The 16,021-nt window shown below is 32.3% G+C and overlaps 1 protein-coding gene across 1 annotated transcript; it reads left to right on the forward strand.

The window, feature by feature from the left end:
- The first annotated feature begins 1,385 nt into the window (after window positions 1-1,385).
- LOC118038730 (serine/threonine-protein kinase TIO-like) lies at window positions 1,386-13,445 on the forward strand. The gene is given in 24 exon segments (XM_073406534.1): window positions 1,386-1,553; window positions 1,709-1,814; window positions 1,901-1,975; window positions 2,075-2,167; window positions 2,258-2,332; window positions 2,404-2,496; window positions 2,736-2,799; window positions 2,879-2,963; window positions 3,388-3,460; window positions 3,540-3,689; window positions 3,912-4,014; window positions 4,088-4,240; window positions 4,887-5,025; window positions 6,361-6,526; window positions 6,941-7,039; window positions 7,117-7,656; window positions 7,847-8,659; window positions 8,661-8,990; window positions 9,277-9,444; window positions 9,446-9,511; window positions 11,689-11,838; window positions 11,935-12,015; window positions 12,194-12,382; window positions 12,850-13,445. Coding segments are annotated over 23 exon segments (4,041 nt in total). The 5' UTR covers window positions 1,386-1,553; window positions 1,709-1,724; the 3' UTR covers window positions 13,096-13,445.
- The last annotated feature ends 2,576 nt before the right edge of the window (window positions 13,446-16,021 follow it).

Genomic DNA, 16,021 nt, shown 5'->3' on the forward strand with positions numbered 1-16,021 from the left:
AAAGGACTAAAGTGTAAAAGATGAAAAAACCAAGTGGCCAGTTACAACTTTACATATAGAAGGTATCTTTAGTTTAAAACTTTCCTTTTTCATTATTTTACAATCTTTTAAATTCTTAAAAACTTAATTTTGTTCATTATCAACCCTCAAGGTTGAAAGATGAGAGAGAGAGGTTGATGGAAAATAATATACAGAGCAAAAATGTTTGTTCATCCACATTTCAGACTCTAAAAAAGCAAAAACTTGATATCAATGGGTTTCTCTTGGAAATAGGAGTTCATTGATGGTGGTTGTTTCCATTAACAATACTGAAAAAATTAGGTTCGTGCTCAAAAAATCATTTTAGATCCCTTTGATTCTTTAGTTTTGAAGAGGTTTTAGGTTGTTTTGGGGTTTAAAAAGAAGTCATAGAGGTTTGCGAGGTGTTTCATAGTTTTTTTTTTATATATATAGTAAAAATGAGCTTTAAAGGTCAAAAACCCTTTTGCTTGATTTTTCAAACCATCAAAGGTGGTTAGAAAATTTCTATAGCAACCAACATGTTGTCTACTACACCTTTTGTTTTCATATTTTTTAAGATGGCACGTTATCCTCTGATAGTTGCCACGACAAATGATGCGTTATTAGCTTTGTTTTTTATTGAAAAAAAATAAAATGAATGACCCAATTTGAAAAACAAAAAATACTATAAGGACGAATGCATGGACTTGCCCTTACTAGTCCACACATGCCTCGCCATCTCCTTTTAGGCTAAGTAGCGCCCAACCAATTTATGAATTTTTATTTTTATATAAAAAACCATTAAAATGTATAATTAAAATAATATTTATGTTATTATTCTATCAAATAATTTTTACTTTTTTAATTTATTTTCAAATTCCATTGTAATAATGTTTTTGATATTAATAAATGTTATTTTTCTAAACTATTATTTTAATGTTTTTGATATTAATAAATGTTATTTTTTCTAAACTATTATTCTTTTTTTCCCCTTAAAGTTTAATAAGAATTAGTTATAACTAAATAGATTGGATTATATTTAAGATGTTATTTTGTTAGAAATTATTCAATTGTCATATAATAAAGGAAAAATAGAACGAGAGCTCTTACTAGTGCAAGCTAATATATTTTAATATGCATTTATCTTCCACTTTTACAATTTAATTTTGAGTTTACATTGACAAATCTTTTTTTTTTAATTTATTAATGTATATAATTTTCAATTTGTTTTATTAGAAACACATTTACAATACTTGCATATTCATTTTCTACAATTAGGATTCTTTTGATTTGGCTTGTAGCAAGGCGCTCATCAAGAGACTAATATAAACTAAATAATATACAAAATTGTTGCCAAGCGGGCTAACCCACCAGAGCGTAAGAAGAATTGTTTAAAATTGAAATAAACATGAGCGGGGAGAATTCAACCATTCGTCTCTCTTTCTTCCTATTTCAAAAGAACTCTCTCTCCCCCCCCCCCCCTCTCCCTCCCTCTCCTCTCGTTTGTCTTCTTAGATCTGCAGATATTTCACTACATTTCTGCGACGCTTAAGGTACTCTCTTCATCTCTTCACTACAGTTTTTCTTAAACATTGATCAACACCATATCTTGATTACTATAGGAACTGAAATCAATCATCGATATTGCAGTAGGCTAAATTGAGGGTTTTACAAGAAATCTCAATTTCTGATATTTTTGTAATTAAAGGAAAAAAGAAAAGGAAATGGGAGTTGAGAACTATCACGTGATAGAGCTAGTAGGTGAAGGCTCGTTTGGCAAAGTTTACAAAGGAAGGCGCAAGTACACGGGCCAGGTAGCTACTTCAATCCTTCTGTGTTTCACTACTATTAATTAATCTTGATTTTTATCCTACCCTTTTTTTTAATGATGAAATGATAGACTGTTGCGATGAAATTTATTATGAAACATGGGAAAAGCGACAAGGATATTCATAATTTGAGACAGGAAATTGAGGTGATCCCTCCTTTCTTTTTTTGATGATATGAAATGTGATTATCTGGAAAAAATAAAATTGTGCATTGTGATTATTATTATTATTATTACTGGGTGCAGATTCTAAGAAAGCTGAAGCATGAAAATATTATTGAAATGCTTGATTCCTTTGAAAGCCCACAAGAGTTCTGTGTTGTCACGGAATTTGCGCAGGTTCGTTATCCATCACAACAAGCGAACATCTATTTGTTATGGATTTTTACTTTTCAGACTAGGCAAGAGCTAAGATTAGTTGATGTGCAGGGTGAACTATTTGAGGTACTAGAGGATGACAAGTCCCTTCCTGAAGAACAGGTTCAAGCGATTGCGAAACAGCTGGTAATTCCTTGAGCTCCCCTTATTTTCCCCTTCTTCTCTTGATTCAAACTGATTGCTAAATTGCTCTTCAGGTTAGAGCACTTCACTATTTGCATTCCAATCGTATCATCCATCGGGACATGAAGCCGCAAAACATACTTATTGGTGCGGGTTCAGTTGTGAAGGTCAGAGATTATTTTTTTCTTGTTTTATTTTCCACTTAGGTATTGGTGACCTTTTCTTTTAATGTCTTGCTTTGTTTTTCCTATCAAGGGGAGTCTTTCATGGTAACATCATGTCTTACTGTTGCTTCATTTAAATGCCACTGTATATCAGATACTTAGCGTTTGCCATGCTTTCAAAGGGCAATGTATCTTGAGGTGAATTCCTATATGCTCTGTTTTTTTTTTTCAATCTGTTACAGCTTTGCGATTTTGGCTTCGCTCGTGCTATGTCCACAAATACTGTGGTTTTGCGATCCATAAAAGGTAAGATCTGGTGTTTTACCACTTCTGAGGATTCCTTCTTATCCCACACTTCACTTGCACTTTTGTTCATCATTCCCAGGCACACCACTATACATGGCTCCAGAACTTGTACGAGAGCAACCATACAATCACAGTGCTGATTTATGGTCCCTTGGAGTTATCCTGTACGTGCAGCATCCCTTTTTTTGTGTATTTGTGTGTGCTTGCATGCTCTCATTTAGATGTTGATCTCATGTCATCTTTGAATTTGATTCTGGTGGTCATCTGAATGGTATCAGTGTTGCAATTTTTTCTTCAAAATCTCATGCTGCAAGGATTTTAATTTGAGGCAGTTTTTCTGAGACATTTTCTGAATTCATAGTGGTATGTCATGAAAAAATATATATTGATAAAATTCCTCACATAAATGTTCCAAACTGAAATACGACTTAAAGATACAGGGTTTTGCTAAAAACTTTCAACCATGAAGAGTATTTTCTATCACAAAACCTGTGTCTACTGAAGTGGTGCATCTTTTTTTTTTTCTTTTTCGTCTTCTATTTTTGCTATACATCCTTAATTGAAACTAGTTTGTTGTGGTCCCAACAGGTATGAATTATTTGTTGGCCAGCCTCCATTTTATACGAATTCAGTTTATGCACTCATCCGTCATATTGTGAAGGTTAATAATGCTTCTCCTAGTTCATGCCTGAAACTATGGTGTATGATAGTGGAAGCTAATGTTATATACAAAATCTCAGGATCCAGTAAAATATCCTGATGACATGAGTCTGAATTTCAAAAGCTTTCTTAAGGGGTTGCTCAACAAGGTGCCTCAAAATAGATTGAGTTGGCCTATGCTTCTTGATCATCCATTTGTTAAAGAAACCTCAGAGGAGCTGGATGGCAGGGTAATGTGATCGCACACAATTATTTTCGTTCTCTCTTCACCTTGTTTTTCTTAATATTCAAATTAAGGACTAGAACTTGCTACAAACTTATATTACCAGTAAAAAGGCTGCATAAACTCATCTTTCTCTACAGTTGTATATACATATATATTACATGTTTTTTGCTGATATTCTTGTCAGTAGAATATGGAATACTTTAGCACCTGATAAAAGAATCTACAGGTAATGTGTGCTGCAACTTCTGCACCCAGAGAATGTGATGCAGCACGGAGGGGTGAAGAAAATAATATGCAAGCATCAACTGGTTTGATTGCCTCAAATCCTGGTGGTTTAGCCTTCACTAGTTCTTCAGTTTTGAAACCTTCAATGCGCTAAATAATCATAAATTATTGTTATAGGTAGAAGCAATTCTGTTGCTGCTCTTGAGAACTGTAATCCTCCGAAGTCTCACAGTGATGCTGATTTAAATTGTCCTAATGCAGTCACAGGCAGCTCCTCGCCACAGGAGGAGTTCCCTGGATTTGCAAGTCCTAATGATGTTAAACAATCAGGTAGACAGACTTGTGGCTATCATAATTTCTGTCCAGTTTTTCCATTGATGCTGTAGAAAAAAGAATGTTATTTATAGAAGAAGGCTCTCTGTTGTTCTATCTAGTCTTGCAGTAATGTCTTGTATCATAAAATCGTTATCAAATGGATAAGCCTGAATTTCTGTCTCATTTAAGTGTCATAAAAACCTGGAAATTATGGTGCTTGGATCATTCATTTCTTGTTCTTATTGAACTTTTACTAATCTTCTTTAGTACATGCAGCATTGCAGTCAGCCTGCGTTTGTTTTCCCCTGTTCATGAAAATGTTAAATTGTATTTTAGTTTTGAATTATGTTTATATGACAGCATGCATAGGAATGCACACTGCTTTGTTGGTGGTTATCTTTTGGTTGTGCGAAGTTGTTTTCTTCTAAATGAGGGATACTCCTTGGTTGAAAACAAGAGCTAGCTGTCTTTCAGAATTTGCTAATGACTGTTCATGCACACATACATGTAAAAATGAAATGTAAATTTGTATCATATTTATAGCTTCTTTTGTGTATAACCGTGATTCTATCTCTTTATTACTGATTGGAACCTGAAAGTTATTCCTGTAGTTTTTTCTAACTTGACAATGTTGATTTTGAGACATGTTATTACTCTTCAGGCAATCAGATATTGGATAGATTGGAAAGCAATTCACTTACAGTTAAAGGTGCCAATATAATTGGTCAGGATAACGAAGCATTAACGATTATTCTACTACCATTGAGAAAATGGTCAAAAGAATCTCTGCATTCTTGGAGGTGAAATTCAATATCCTTTTACTTGCATGATCAACCTTACCTTTTGTGGGAAGCATTAGATACAACTAAAACATTTTTACTCTTGGTAGTTTGTGGTTTTGGTAAAAGAAATTCTAATATTGTTGCTTGCTCATAGCATTGAAGCATCATGCCCTCCTTTGCTACTGGAAAAGACTGAGAAAAATATATGGGAGCAGTTGAAATTCACATGCATAGGGGAATACTTCATCTGGTTACATTGCATTAAAGCTCTGTAGATATTTTGATAAAATCTAAATTAATTTTGAAGTAGTTGAAATTCACATGCATGAGGGAATACTTCATCGTGTTACATTGCATTAGTTAAAGCTTCATAGAATTTTTTTGATAAAATTTAAAATAATATCGATTCATTCTATGATGATTTTTTTTTTTGCTTAATTTATCCTTGCATGGTGCTCATCAAAGTCCTGTGACATGGTTTGGAAACTATGTTGTGTTGATGAATGTTAAGCAGCACGCAGAATCAGTACTAAACCTGGAAAAGAAGGAAAAATATGCTAGAAATAACCTTTTCTAATAATAATCCAGACACTAATAGCTTTCAGAAAAATGAAGTTTCCTTGGAGATGAAATAATGACCCTCTGCTGGAAGAACTGTTGGAGCGTCTCTCACTTCATCTCTCTTTAACCAAAACTGCTTTCATATTCATAACCGAAATCCACCAAGAAGATATGAGATCTCTGAAATAATTCAGTACTTTTCACTCAAACTGTACCTAAGGATATCCATGCATGTGAAACCAATTCTTTGGAGATTCTACCATGTGAACACAAACACCTATGATCACCAAAGACAACAACTCTGTAAGAGCACATTACCTGAGTTGTTTATTACAAATGGGATAAAAGAATGGATGAGCTGATAAAATGGGATGTCTAAACCCATCCATAAGGAATTTAGTTTCTAATCATTTTAGTATTACTTAATGTATGAATTGGACGATTGCTACAAGTAACCACTTGCTATTTGGTAGAGTGTTCCAAAGACATGGAAAGACAGCAAGACTTTGAAATGCAAATCAGACTTTGGCATAGGTTAAACTGCTGGTTTTTCTGATGATGCAATAAGTTGGTGTTATTTGACACCAAAGATATGCCTTACGAAGACATCATATTGTGGGGACCAGGGCGGTGGTTCTTTTGGTGCTCTACTACAATTATTTTACCTCATCTAGTGCTCTAGATAGCAATCATTTTTTCAATAGCTGACACTTGTGATGTTGACTGAATTTAGGTAAGCAGCATATATAATAATTTATTTGTGAGAGAAATTTGCTTTTTCAACTCATGCAGGGATCAAGATGTTCTTACTACAAGGCAGTCACTGAGAATTATTTCAAACTTAGCTGCAGCTGGTGCAACTGGTGGCCTAGTTAATGAAATACTTAGTGAACTTCTTAATTTCACTGCCAATGTAGTCAGCTTGAAATCCTCTGAACTTAGTGACTTATTAGCAAAGGTATTAGGACTTCATTTATTCCTGCCTTATAGTAGTTTTAATTCTGTTATGTGCCATCCTTATATTCTTGTAATATTTAAAATTGAGTTATTGATAAAGGTGTTCCAAATGATAAAGTAATATAATTTTTATACAAACAAAAAATTGTAACAAGGTTTTATTTCACTTGTTTGTTTAATTAATGCAGTCCACTCTCTTCTTTCACTCAGATATTTTCTCTTCTTTCCCAACTGACCTTTGAAGTTATTGCAAATGCTAAGATGTTTTTTTCTGGAAAATTTCTTTTTGTTGATTTCTGGAATAGTGTTCATTATTGAAAATCCAAGTGCTGTAGATCACTGTATGCTGTTTCCATTATAACTTGCCACTCTCTGATGATTGCTGGTTGGCAACTCTAAATTCTTAATTTTGCAGAGTTTCTCTATAATAAAACTACAATTAGACAATATTGGGAGTGCCATTTCAACTTCATATTTCAAGCACTGGGTTGCCTTAGCTGAAATTTTTTCACAGGTAATTATGTTCTTTGTTGATTCTTCTGCAAGTTTAAGTGTTAATTTTCAAGTCCCTTATCATAGTAAAATATATAGATTGTTGGTGGCCATGAAGAAAACTCGGGAAGTGTTCTGTTAGAGTCCTGTGCTTGCATTGCAACCATGTTATCTGCTGTAGATGATGGTCTTAAAGCAACTTCACTGACTTCTGAGGCAGCTCCTACTCCTGTAATGCATGAAGCGATGAAGCAGATTTTGGATCATGCAAAAACATGTGGATTAGTTGAAAATTTATCTCTTTGCTTAGCAACATCAGGCTCTAGTCTCGTTTCAGGTTCTTTGAACATGTTGCGTGCTGCCTGTGAAGCTTGCAGGGCTACGTGGTCATTGATAGATGCAGTGGAAACACTTTTCAGGAAAGAGAATCTCTATTTATTTCCATTAAATTCTTTGCAAAGTCATTCTTTACCCTGTCTTGACATTCGGGACCAGGAACGAAGTTCATTGGTTGGAACAGATTCAGCAAGAATCATTGAAGCAGTGACAAGAGCATTCTTGAGATCAAAAGCTGTGCAGGTGGCAATTTTCTATTGCCTTAAGCAACGTATAGAGCCAGCCCTCTCCGCTAGTATTCAGGTGTTTTTCCCTTACATCATTGTTATTCTTCTTTCTTTTTCAGTTTATTCTGTTCTACAACATTATTCTCAAAAAGTTAACTGATTTTTAAAAGTTAGTGGTCTCAAATATAACTTCTTAACATCATGCTTGGACGATGGTCGCTCTACATATAGGTGCCATAAAGTGTGCTCATTTTAAAATGTTACAGATCTTGTCAAGATGCTGTCTACATAATGCTATGGTTCCTGGTGTTCTTTGCGGCTTGCCTAGTTCTCTTCCTGTAACAACTGTTGTCAGTGGTGGAGGAGATAAAACTATTCTTTCAGAAATATTCGCCATTTTATCTTGGTGTGCATCTAATAAAGATCCTGAAACAAGTAACTTAAAGAGTAAATTAGCGAATTCTTCCACGGTGGTTTTAAATTCATGCCTTCTCCTTGCAATCATTGCTCAATGTTTGAAGTCAACGGGAAGAAATTCAGCCTTGTTTATGTTGACGTCCTCTCCAAAGAATCAGCTGTCCCGACTTTCTATTATTGGCCATCAGTTCTCTCTTGATGACAAAATGAAAATTTCATTGCAACCTCATTGTGCATCGGCTATGCTGGCTCTCGCATCAATTCTATCTCTTGAAAGTGGAGCTTCTGTTGAATCTTCCATCTCAGAAATTGCGGTGCCTTTGATTCCTCGAAGTGCCACGCTTTGTGAACACCTCAAGATTTCACCTGTGGAAGGAAATGAATTAGGTCCACGCAACATGAATATTCTCTCATATTGGCATGGCATTAGGGATGGTTGTGTGGGCTTGTTGGAATCCAGACTAAAATGGGGAGGTCCATTAGCTGTAAAACAGTTATGTGCAAGTGGCATGCCTCTGCTTCTTATTGATTTGTTAAGCAACAACCGTTCAATTACCTCTCATCAAGGAATTGATAGCACAAAGGATCAAGTCGGGTTATCCCCCATTGGGGTTGTATGGGCAGTTTCTTCAATATGTCACTGCCTTTCTGGTGGAGCTCCGATTTTTTCGTCAAATTTTACTCAGGAGTGAACATGTCAAGGATATCACTGAACTAATCTCAGATGTGCATCTCAAGCTTGTGAAAAGCTGGAGCGGGCCAGGTGGAGGCAAGGATGGTGTCAGAGATGCTGTAAATGCAGTTATAGATATCTTAGCTTTTCCTTTTGTTGCTGTACAAAATACTCCTAGCTTGCCATCAGCTACCGCTTCCGTAAATAACGGGTTCCTTCTCAACATGGGTTCTCCTGGGGGAAAAATATTCATCGAAGACAAGGACATGGCTAAAGCAATTGAGGAAGACATGGGAAAGTATCTAAAAATACTTCTAGAGGTTAGATCTTCCGTTAGCTTTTTCCTTCACAGTTCTTCCCGGTTAGAGGTTAAAATGGAAGGAGCCCTTTTAATGCACGTTTTTTTTTACCATGTTATGATGAAAGTGGACAATACGATACGTAGAACTCTTAAGACTCTTATTGCTTTTTAAAAGTTCTTAGCAAATTTGCCCGACAATTTTCATGCATTGGCATATCTTTATTATCATGTGTTCTACCTTAAGTAAGATAACCTGTCCTAAAATCGTCTCTAGTATTAACGATACTCATTCTACTACTTTTCAGGTGGGATTACCTGGCATTATACTTCGCTGCGTAGAATACATGGAGTTGAAAGATCTGGGAAGGCCAGTTGCATTTCTTGCCAAAATGATCGGCCACCGACCTTTTGCTATTCAATTAATAGGCAGAGGCTTGTTAAATCCAAACATGGTGAAAAGATTGCTCGATAAACATGAGTCCGAGAGAGGTCCTGCTTGATGTTTTGATGATTGTTTCCGATCTAGCACGCATGGATGAGGTGAGGTTTTATATAATTCTTTTTGTATATATATATATATACATATACATACTCCTTTTAAAATATTTCCATAGAGGTCAAGTAGCTTTATTTAAGAATAGAAATCTTTTCTTACAAGGATCTAGTACTTTAACTAATACAAAATAGGATGCTAGCATATTTTGTAGTTGTCTTTTTGTTATTTCATCAAACCTTTTAGGATTCTACAGATTTCTTTGGGGCCTTATTGGTGTTTTGTATGGGGACCTAGATTCCCTATACCAAACAATTCAATATCTTGTGTTTATTTAGGGACGGAATGTTAAATGTAAGGGAAACATTGCTAGGACATTACATTTCCTCGAAATTAGAGAATTTGGTTCCCTTCTAAAAGGGGGAACCTCAAATTCTATATTAGAGGGAGTGTTATTTTTTTTTTACTTAGTTTCCCTTATTTTATATCTTTTAGACTTATATACCCTTGTTTTTACTATTTTATTTGTTTTATTATATCACTGTAATTATTAATATAATACGTATGTTAAATAATTTGTTGGTATATTTTATTTTATTTTTTGGTAGTTATAATTCTATAAAGTCAAAATTTAATGTTATGGAACATTAAAAACATTAAGTTTTAAGGGTAAAATAATAAATTTGTATAAATTCTTCATGGATTCATTACATGAAGTAAACACTAAATACTTTTCATTTTCAACCAAATGCAAAAATCACATGCCACAAGGATATCTAGGAATCCTTATATCAAATGCTCCCTAAACTTTATTTCAACTTAAGCTATGTTCTATTTTTAGGATCTGTTGGAAAATTATGGTTTTTAGCTATGACTGTGGCTTTTTAAGAGCTATAAATTATAGCTTTTAAAAATAATTATAAAGTCATGTGAAATTAGCTGAGATATTAACTTTTAAGTATAACCAAACATGGAAGCTAAAAAAAAAGTCCAAAAATTGATGTTTTCCAAACTGGCACTTAGCCATTATTCTATTGCAATTTTGTTGTATATTGTTGTCCTCTTCCTATAGTAGTCACTCTCGTTTTCCAAGTTCCAATTTTGGAGAAGCTATCTAAGAAGTTGCTTCTCTTCTAGTGAACGTTTTCAAAGAAGATGGATATTAAGCTCTTTCCAATGTTTAGCTCATTTGAACGTTTTCCGTTGTCCTCATTTTGTTTTTTGTTATTTCCACTTTCTTATCAATCCTAAACCCTATAAGCGATTCTTGGCTAGTACTTAAGTTCTTGCTGGATAATCGACTTTGTTCTCAGGCAGATTGCAAGCTGCTGTTGTAATTTTATATTCCTTTAGTTTCTTTATTCCTATCTCATTTTTGGCCTGCATTTAGAGCACAGGTTAATTGTAGGGCGAACTCGTAAAAGTCCTCAACGTTTAAGGGTCTCCATTAGGTCCCTAACATATTTTTCATCTTGATGACGTCCACAACGTATTACTGAATTCTCAATCAGATCTTTCGTTCACTTTTAGTCAACAAAACTATTAAATAGTAGCATGAAATTCACATAATTTTTAATTTTTAATGAAAAACCAGTGAATTATCTAAGATCTTCATTTTCAATAATAACAAACTCACAAAATAGACTAAGCTATATAAAGAATCACAAAACCTCTACTTTTCTTTCTATAATTTGTTTTACCACGTGATGTGAGAATCTATTTGAGATTACCCTGAAGCTTGGGCACTTCTTTAGGCTTGCCCTTAATTTTATCTTAAATTCTGCCTTTATTTACTCGTTACTTTCTTTTGGTGCACCTTTCTTCTTCACAGTTACATTTTGTCTTACAAGAAAGAAATTAGAGCCCCGTATGCTCCTTTCGTAATGCCCTTCGGCATTTGTAAAGGTTATATAATAGGTAAGGTTAGACCAAGGGTGTATTTAAATTATCCGAGAACAATTAAGGTAATAATGGCTGCGGGTTCCTGGAGGAATAATAATAAAAAAAGATAACCGAGAAATTGAGTCTAAAACCGAGATGTCCTTTCGTCCTTATTGGTAACCTGCAAGAACATTCGTGTTTCTGGCAAGGTCAACAGAAAGCCTATATATTTTGTTCTGGCATGTTCAGGTCAGGTCACGGGTTCTGGGTAATATGTAACGTCAAAAACAGAAATTCCCTGCTCAAATCCTGTCTTATTAGCTTGGATTTTGTGGGCTTGCAGGGTTTAGGTTTCTATGAACACATTAATGGGGCTTCTATATTGGAATTCTTGAAGAAGTTTCTGACACATGAAGATCCCAATATTCGTGCAAAAACCTGCAGTGCTCTAGGCAATATGTGTCGGCACAGCCCCTACTTCTACGGTTCGTTGGTAAGTACAGATCATAGATCTATTTGGAATTGTGTGAGAAATAAATGAAATTACTGTTTAATTTGCTCTTTCTCACTGTTTAATTTGATTTTCTAGGCAAGATCTCGCATCATAAGTCTTCTCATTGATCGATGTTCTGATCCAGACAAACGCACTAGGAAATTTGCATGCTTTGCTGTAAGAACTGCTACTAATGCTCTGTTATCCTTTAAATTTGTTGCAATGAAAGCGCATCTTTACATTGAGATTTTGCTGGGCACTATTGATTAGTGTACTTTCAAGAAAAAGTAAAACTCGTGTAAATAAAGAAGAAACATTATGATAGTAATTATAAATGTGGCGTTATACTCTCCAGATTGGAAATGCTGCCTACCATAATGACATGCTGTATGACGAGCTAAGAAGATCTATACCTCAACTAGCAAATTTGCTGCTGTCAGCAGAGGAAGACAAGACTAAAGCAAATGCTGCTGGTGCTTTAAGCAATCTTGTTCGCAACTCGAGCAAACTTTGTGATGACATTGTGTCTAAAGGAGCCATGCAGGTTTGGAGATATTCGGAACTGAGTTTTACAGCAATAGAGATTTCATAATTTACGGCATTTGCATGTTTTCAAACAGCATTATATATCGTATGGTTTATCAAACATGCATTACTTTTTATTTTTATATAGAGGAAGCTTACTTAAATACCATACAAGTTTAAGCTTTTTTACCGTGAGCCTCGAATGTTAATTTGGTTTAAATAAATCCATTTTATGCTCACTTATTCCACTGTTTGGTTACAATTACAGGATACATACAGTTGTACTGCTTACTTTTTTTTGAAGGAAAGTAATCATTTGAAATTCTTAGTGTAAACATTGCGAAGGACCTCTTAGACCTCACTTGAATTTGGATTTGTTATTTCATGTAGTACAAAGAAATTTGCTAGTTTATGTTTATATATATATATATATCACCGTTGATAACAGTGGTACATTGACTTACATGGGTGGTTTTATTTCTTCAGGCTTTACTAAAGTTGGTAGCTGACTGTTCAGCAGTAGCCCTAAACCCCATGAGGAGAGATGCTGTGAATGAATCACCATTAAAGATAGCTCTCTTTTCATTGGCAAAGATGTGTGCACATCTGCCCTGCAGACAATTCCTCCGTTCATCTGAGTTGTTTCCGGTGATTGGAAGACTTCGGCAGTCCCCAGAAGCAACAATTGCCAATTATGCCACTGTTATCATCAGGAGAGTGGCTGATAGTTGAAGCCCGAAACAGAGGTCAGGGTTTTCCAAGCCATATTCTCATTAGCTTGATTTTCACCAAATCAGTGCATGAAAGTGAAACAGAAGCTGAAAGTAGTGTAAAGTTGCTCTGCAATGAATATTGTAAAACACGATGCTTGTAATATTCTTAAATGCATTAATTAATAATTTTATTATGGTAAGATGTGTACTGTCAGAGAGAGAGACGACGTGGCTATTTGTGGTGCCCTTGTGATGGTATTGGAGTTTGGGATGACAACTAAATCGACGGATACCAGGTAAGAAAATTTTAGATACGATTGGATAATGGTTAAAATATTAGGTTTTAAGTTGTGTATGAATATTGATTTATCTGATCTAAACCCCATCTGAACTTTAACTTATTAAAAAAAAAAACAAATAATTAACTTTAATTTATATATATATATATATATATATATGTAAATATCAGGTTAATTGTTATAAATTATAACATTTACATTTGGATTTGGGTTATAAATATTTGAAATTAGTCAAGTTGAGAATTAAAATACAAGGATTCGAGTTATAGATATTTGAAATCTGATTGGGTGAAGTTTGAGTATTAAAAATCAATACCTTATAGTTTGAGGAATTAAAGTTTGAATATAAATGATATAAAATCTAACCGAAGTATCTATTGTTATGCCTATAAATTATTTTTTCCCCTTCTATTCTCTCTTAACAAAATTGACTTTCGCCTATGTAAGAAAAGAGTAAAGCCGAAAGGTATGTATTTCATTAGTCAGATCTTGCTACATATGAAATTTGTAGGAGGTAAGGTAAATTATTGTGCTAATAACTCAAGAACTAATGCTATGATTTCTTGGAGAAAGTGATTGAGATATTGAAGAAATTTCAAAGTATTCAAGAAATAATTATTAATACTTATTTTATAAATTTATAAGAGAAATTATAAAACATATATGAATTAATGCTTAATCTAATGATAAATTTTTAATAGAAAGAAAGATACAAAAAGATAAGATGAAAATTATAAAGAGTCTAACTAAAAGTGAATTTATAGTGTTAGTATTCTAAAATTTTTTTTTGAGGGGTGTTTGTTTGTTTGGAAAGTGATTTTTTAGAAATTATTTTTTAAATTTTTTTGTGTTTGTTTGGTATTAAAAAAGTTGATCAATAAAAAATATTTTTTGGTCAGAAAAAAATTACTTGATTTTTAGAAAAGTGTTTTCATTTATTTATTATATATATTTTGGGCGGAAAAAACTTTCTAGAAGCTGTGAAAAATTTAGAAATATCATATTATTTGTTGATTATATTAAATTTAGTCCTCAAACTTTTGATTGATATATACTTTGTTTGAATATTTTTTTTTAATTTCATCATTTTAAATTTGATTTAATTTGATTTTTATATTAATTTTGGTCCTTATTTTTATGATTGTTATTTGTTTTTTTCTTATTATTTTTTTAATTAAAAGTTTTTATCTATTAAATTTAGTTCTTATTTTTTTTATTGTTACTTATTTTATTTGAAATAATTTATGAAATTGTAATTATTATTATTTTAATTCATCATCTTTTAATTTTTTATTTATTAGATTTGATCTTTATTATTTTGATTATTATTTATTTTATTTAAGATAATTTATGAAATAAGATTTTTTTCCAATTTTATTTTCATTCAACTTTTTAATTTGTAAGATTTGTTCATTGTTGTTTTAATAAATTATTTTAAAAATATTAATAAGTTATTTTTCATAACATAATCAAATATTAAAAAATATTTTTAAACTTATTTTATATAATACTATTAAATATCCAAAAATAATTATCCAAAAATAATTTTTCATAACATAACCAACGATTAAAAAATAATAAATTAAATTTAAAAAATATAATAAATTAAATTTTAACACGCTACAATCCCATATAGAAGCTCAGTTCTATTAATATTTTTTTTAAGTCACAATTTATCAAATGGAAGGTCTCTCTTTAAGAAACGCAAACCAAACCAAAATGAATCCTGGATCCTTATCAATTTAAGCTGAAAAACTTGTTATAGTAGTTCAAAAAACAATTAATAAATATCTCATTTAATACGTGTTAGGAATTGTTATAATTGTAATAGTTATAATTGGTTAAAAAATATTTTTAGTTGTTATTTTAAAAACAATATATGTTTAGTTAAAATTATTGTGAGATGTATTTTTTATATGTAAAATAAATGTAAAATATAATTTTATAAATTAAAAACAAGTTATTTTATTTTTTATAAAAATAAAATTTAAAATACAATTATATATTATAGAGTGTTGTACAGTGTATATAAAAAAACTATTTTTCTAACCAAATAGAGTTTTTTCTATGTGCTTATGTGGGGAAAAAAAAAACAGGAACTAGAAACGAAACGGTATCTTCTTCTCTCCATAAAAAGTCAATAAACAAGTACAAATTTGTAGGAATCTATTACTATTGCTAATTTCAAGATAATATATATGATGTTGATTTCTTACCCGGTTCTGGGTTGGATTTTCCTCCACCTACCCTCGATTCTCATATTTAGGGTGTATTTAGTATTGCGGTAGCTTTTGTGGTTGTGATTTGAAAAAAATTGTTTTATAAAAAGTATTTTTAGTTGAGGTTGGTTTGAAAAAATAGGTGTTTGGTTAAAACTGTGGTTGAAATTGAGGTTGAAGAAAAAGTAGTTTAATGTGTTTGGTTAAAAAAATACTTTTCAAATTGAGGTTATAAAATAATTAATATATATATATATATTAATACTAATGATTTTTAATTTAAATATTGTAAATTTAATTACTTATATTACATCATGAAATAAAAAATATTTTATATAAAATATTTTTTATTATTCCATTAAACTATTTATAATTCCATTATGTACAAAATTTATCTGATAAGAATTACAGTTTTCATAATTTTTTT

The sequence above is a fragment of the Populus alba genome, chromosome 19, assembly GCF_005239225.2.
Source record: "Populus alba chromosome 19, ASM523922v2, whole genome shotgun sequence".
Lineage (NCBI taxonomy): Eukaryota > Viridiplantae > Streptophyta > Magnoliopsida > Malpighiales > Salicaceae > Populus > Populus alba.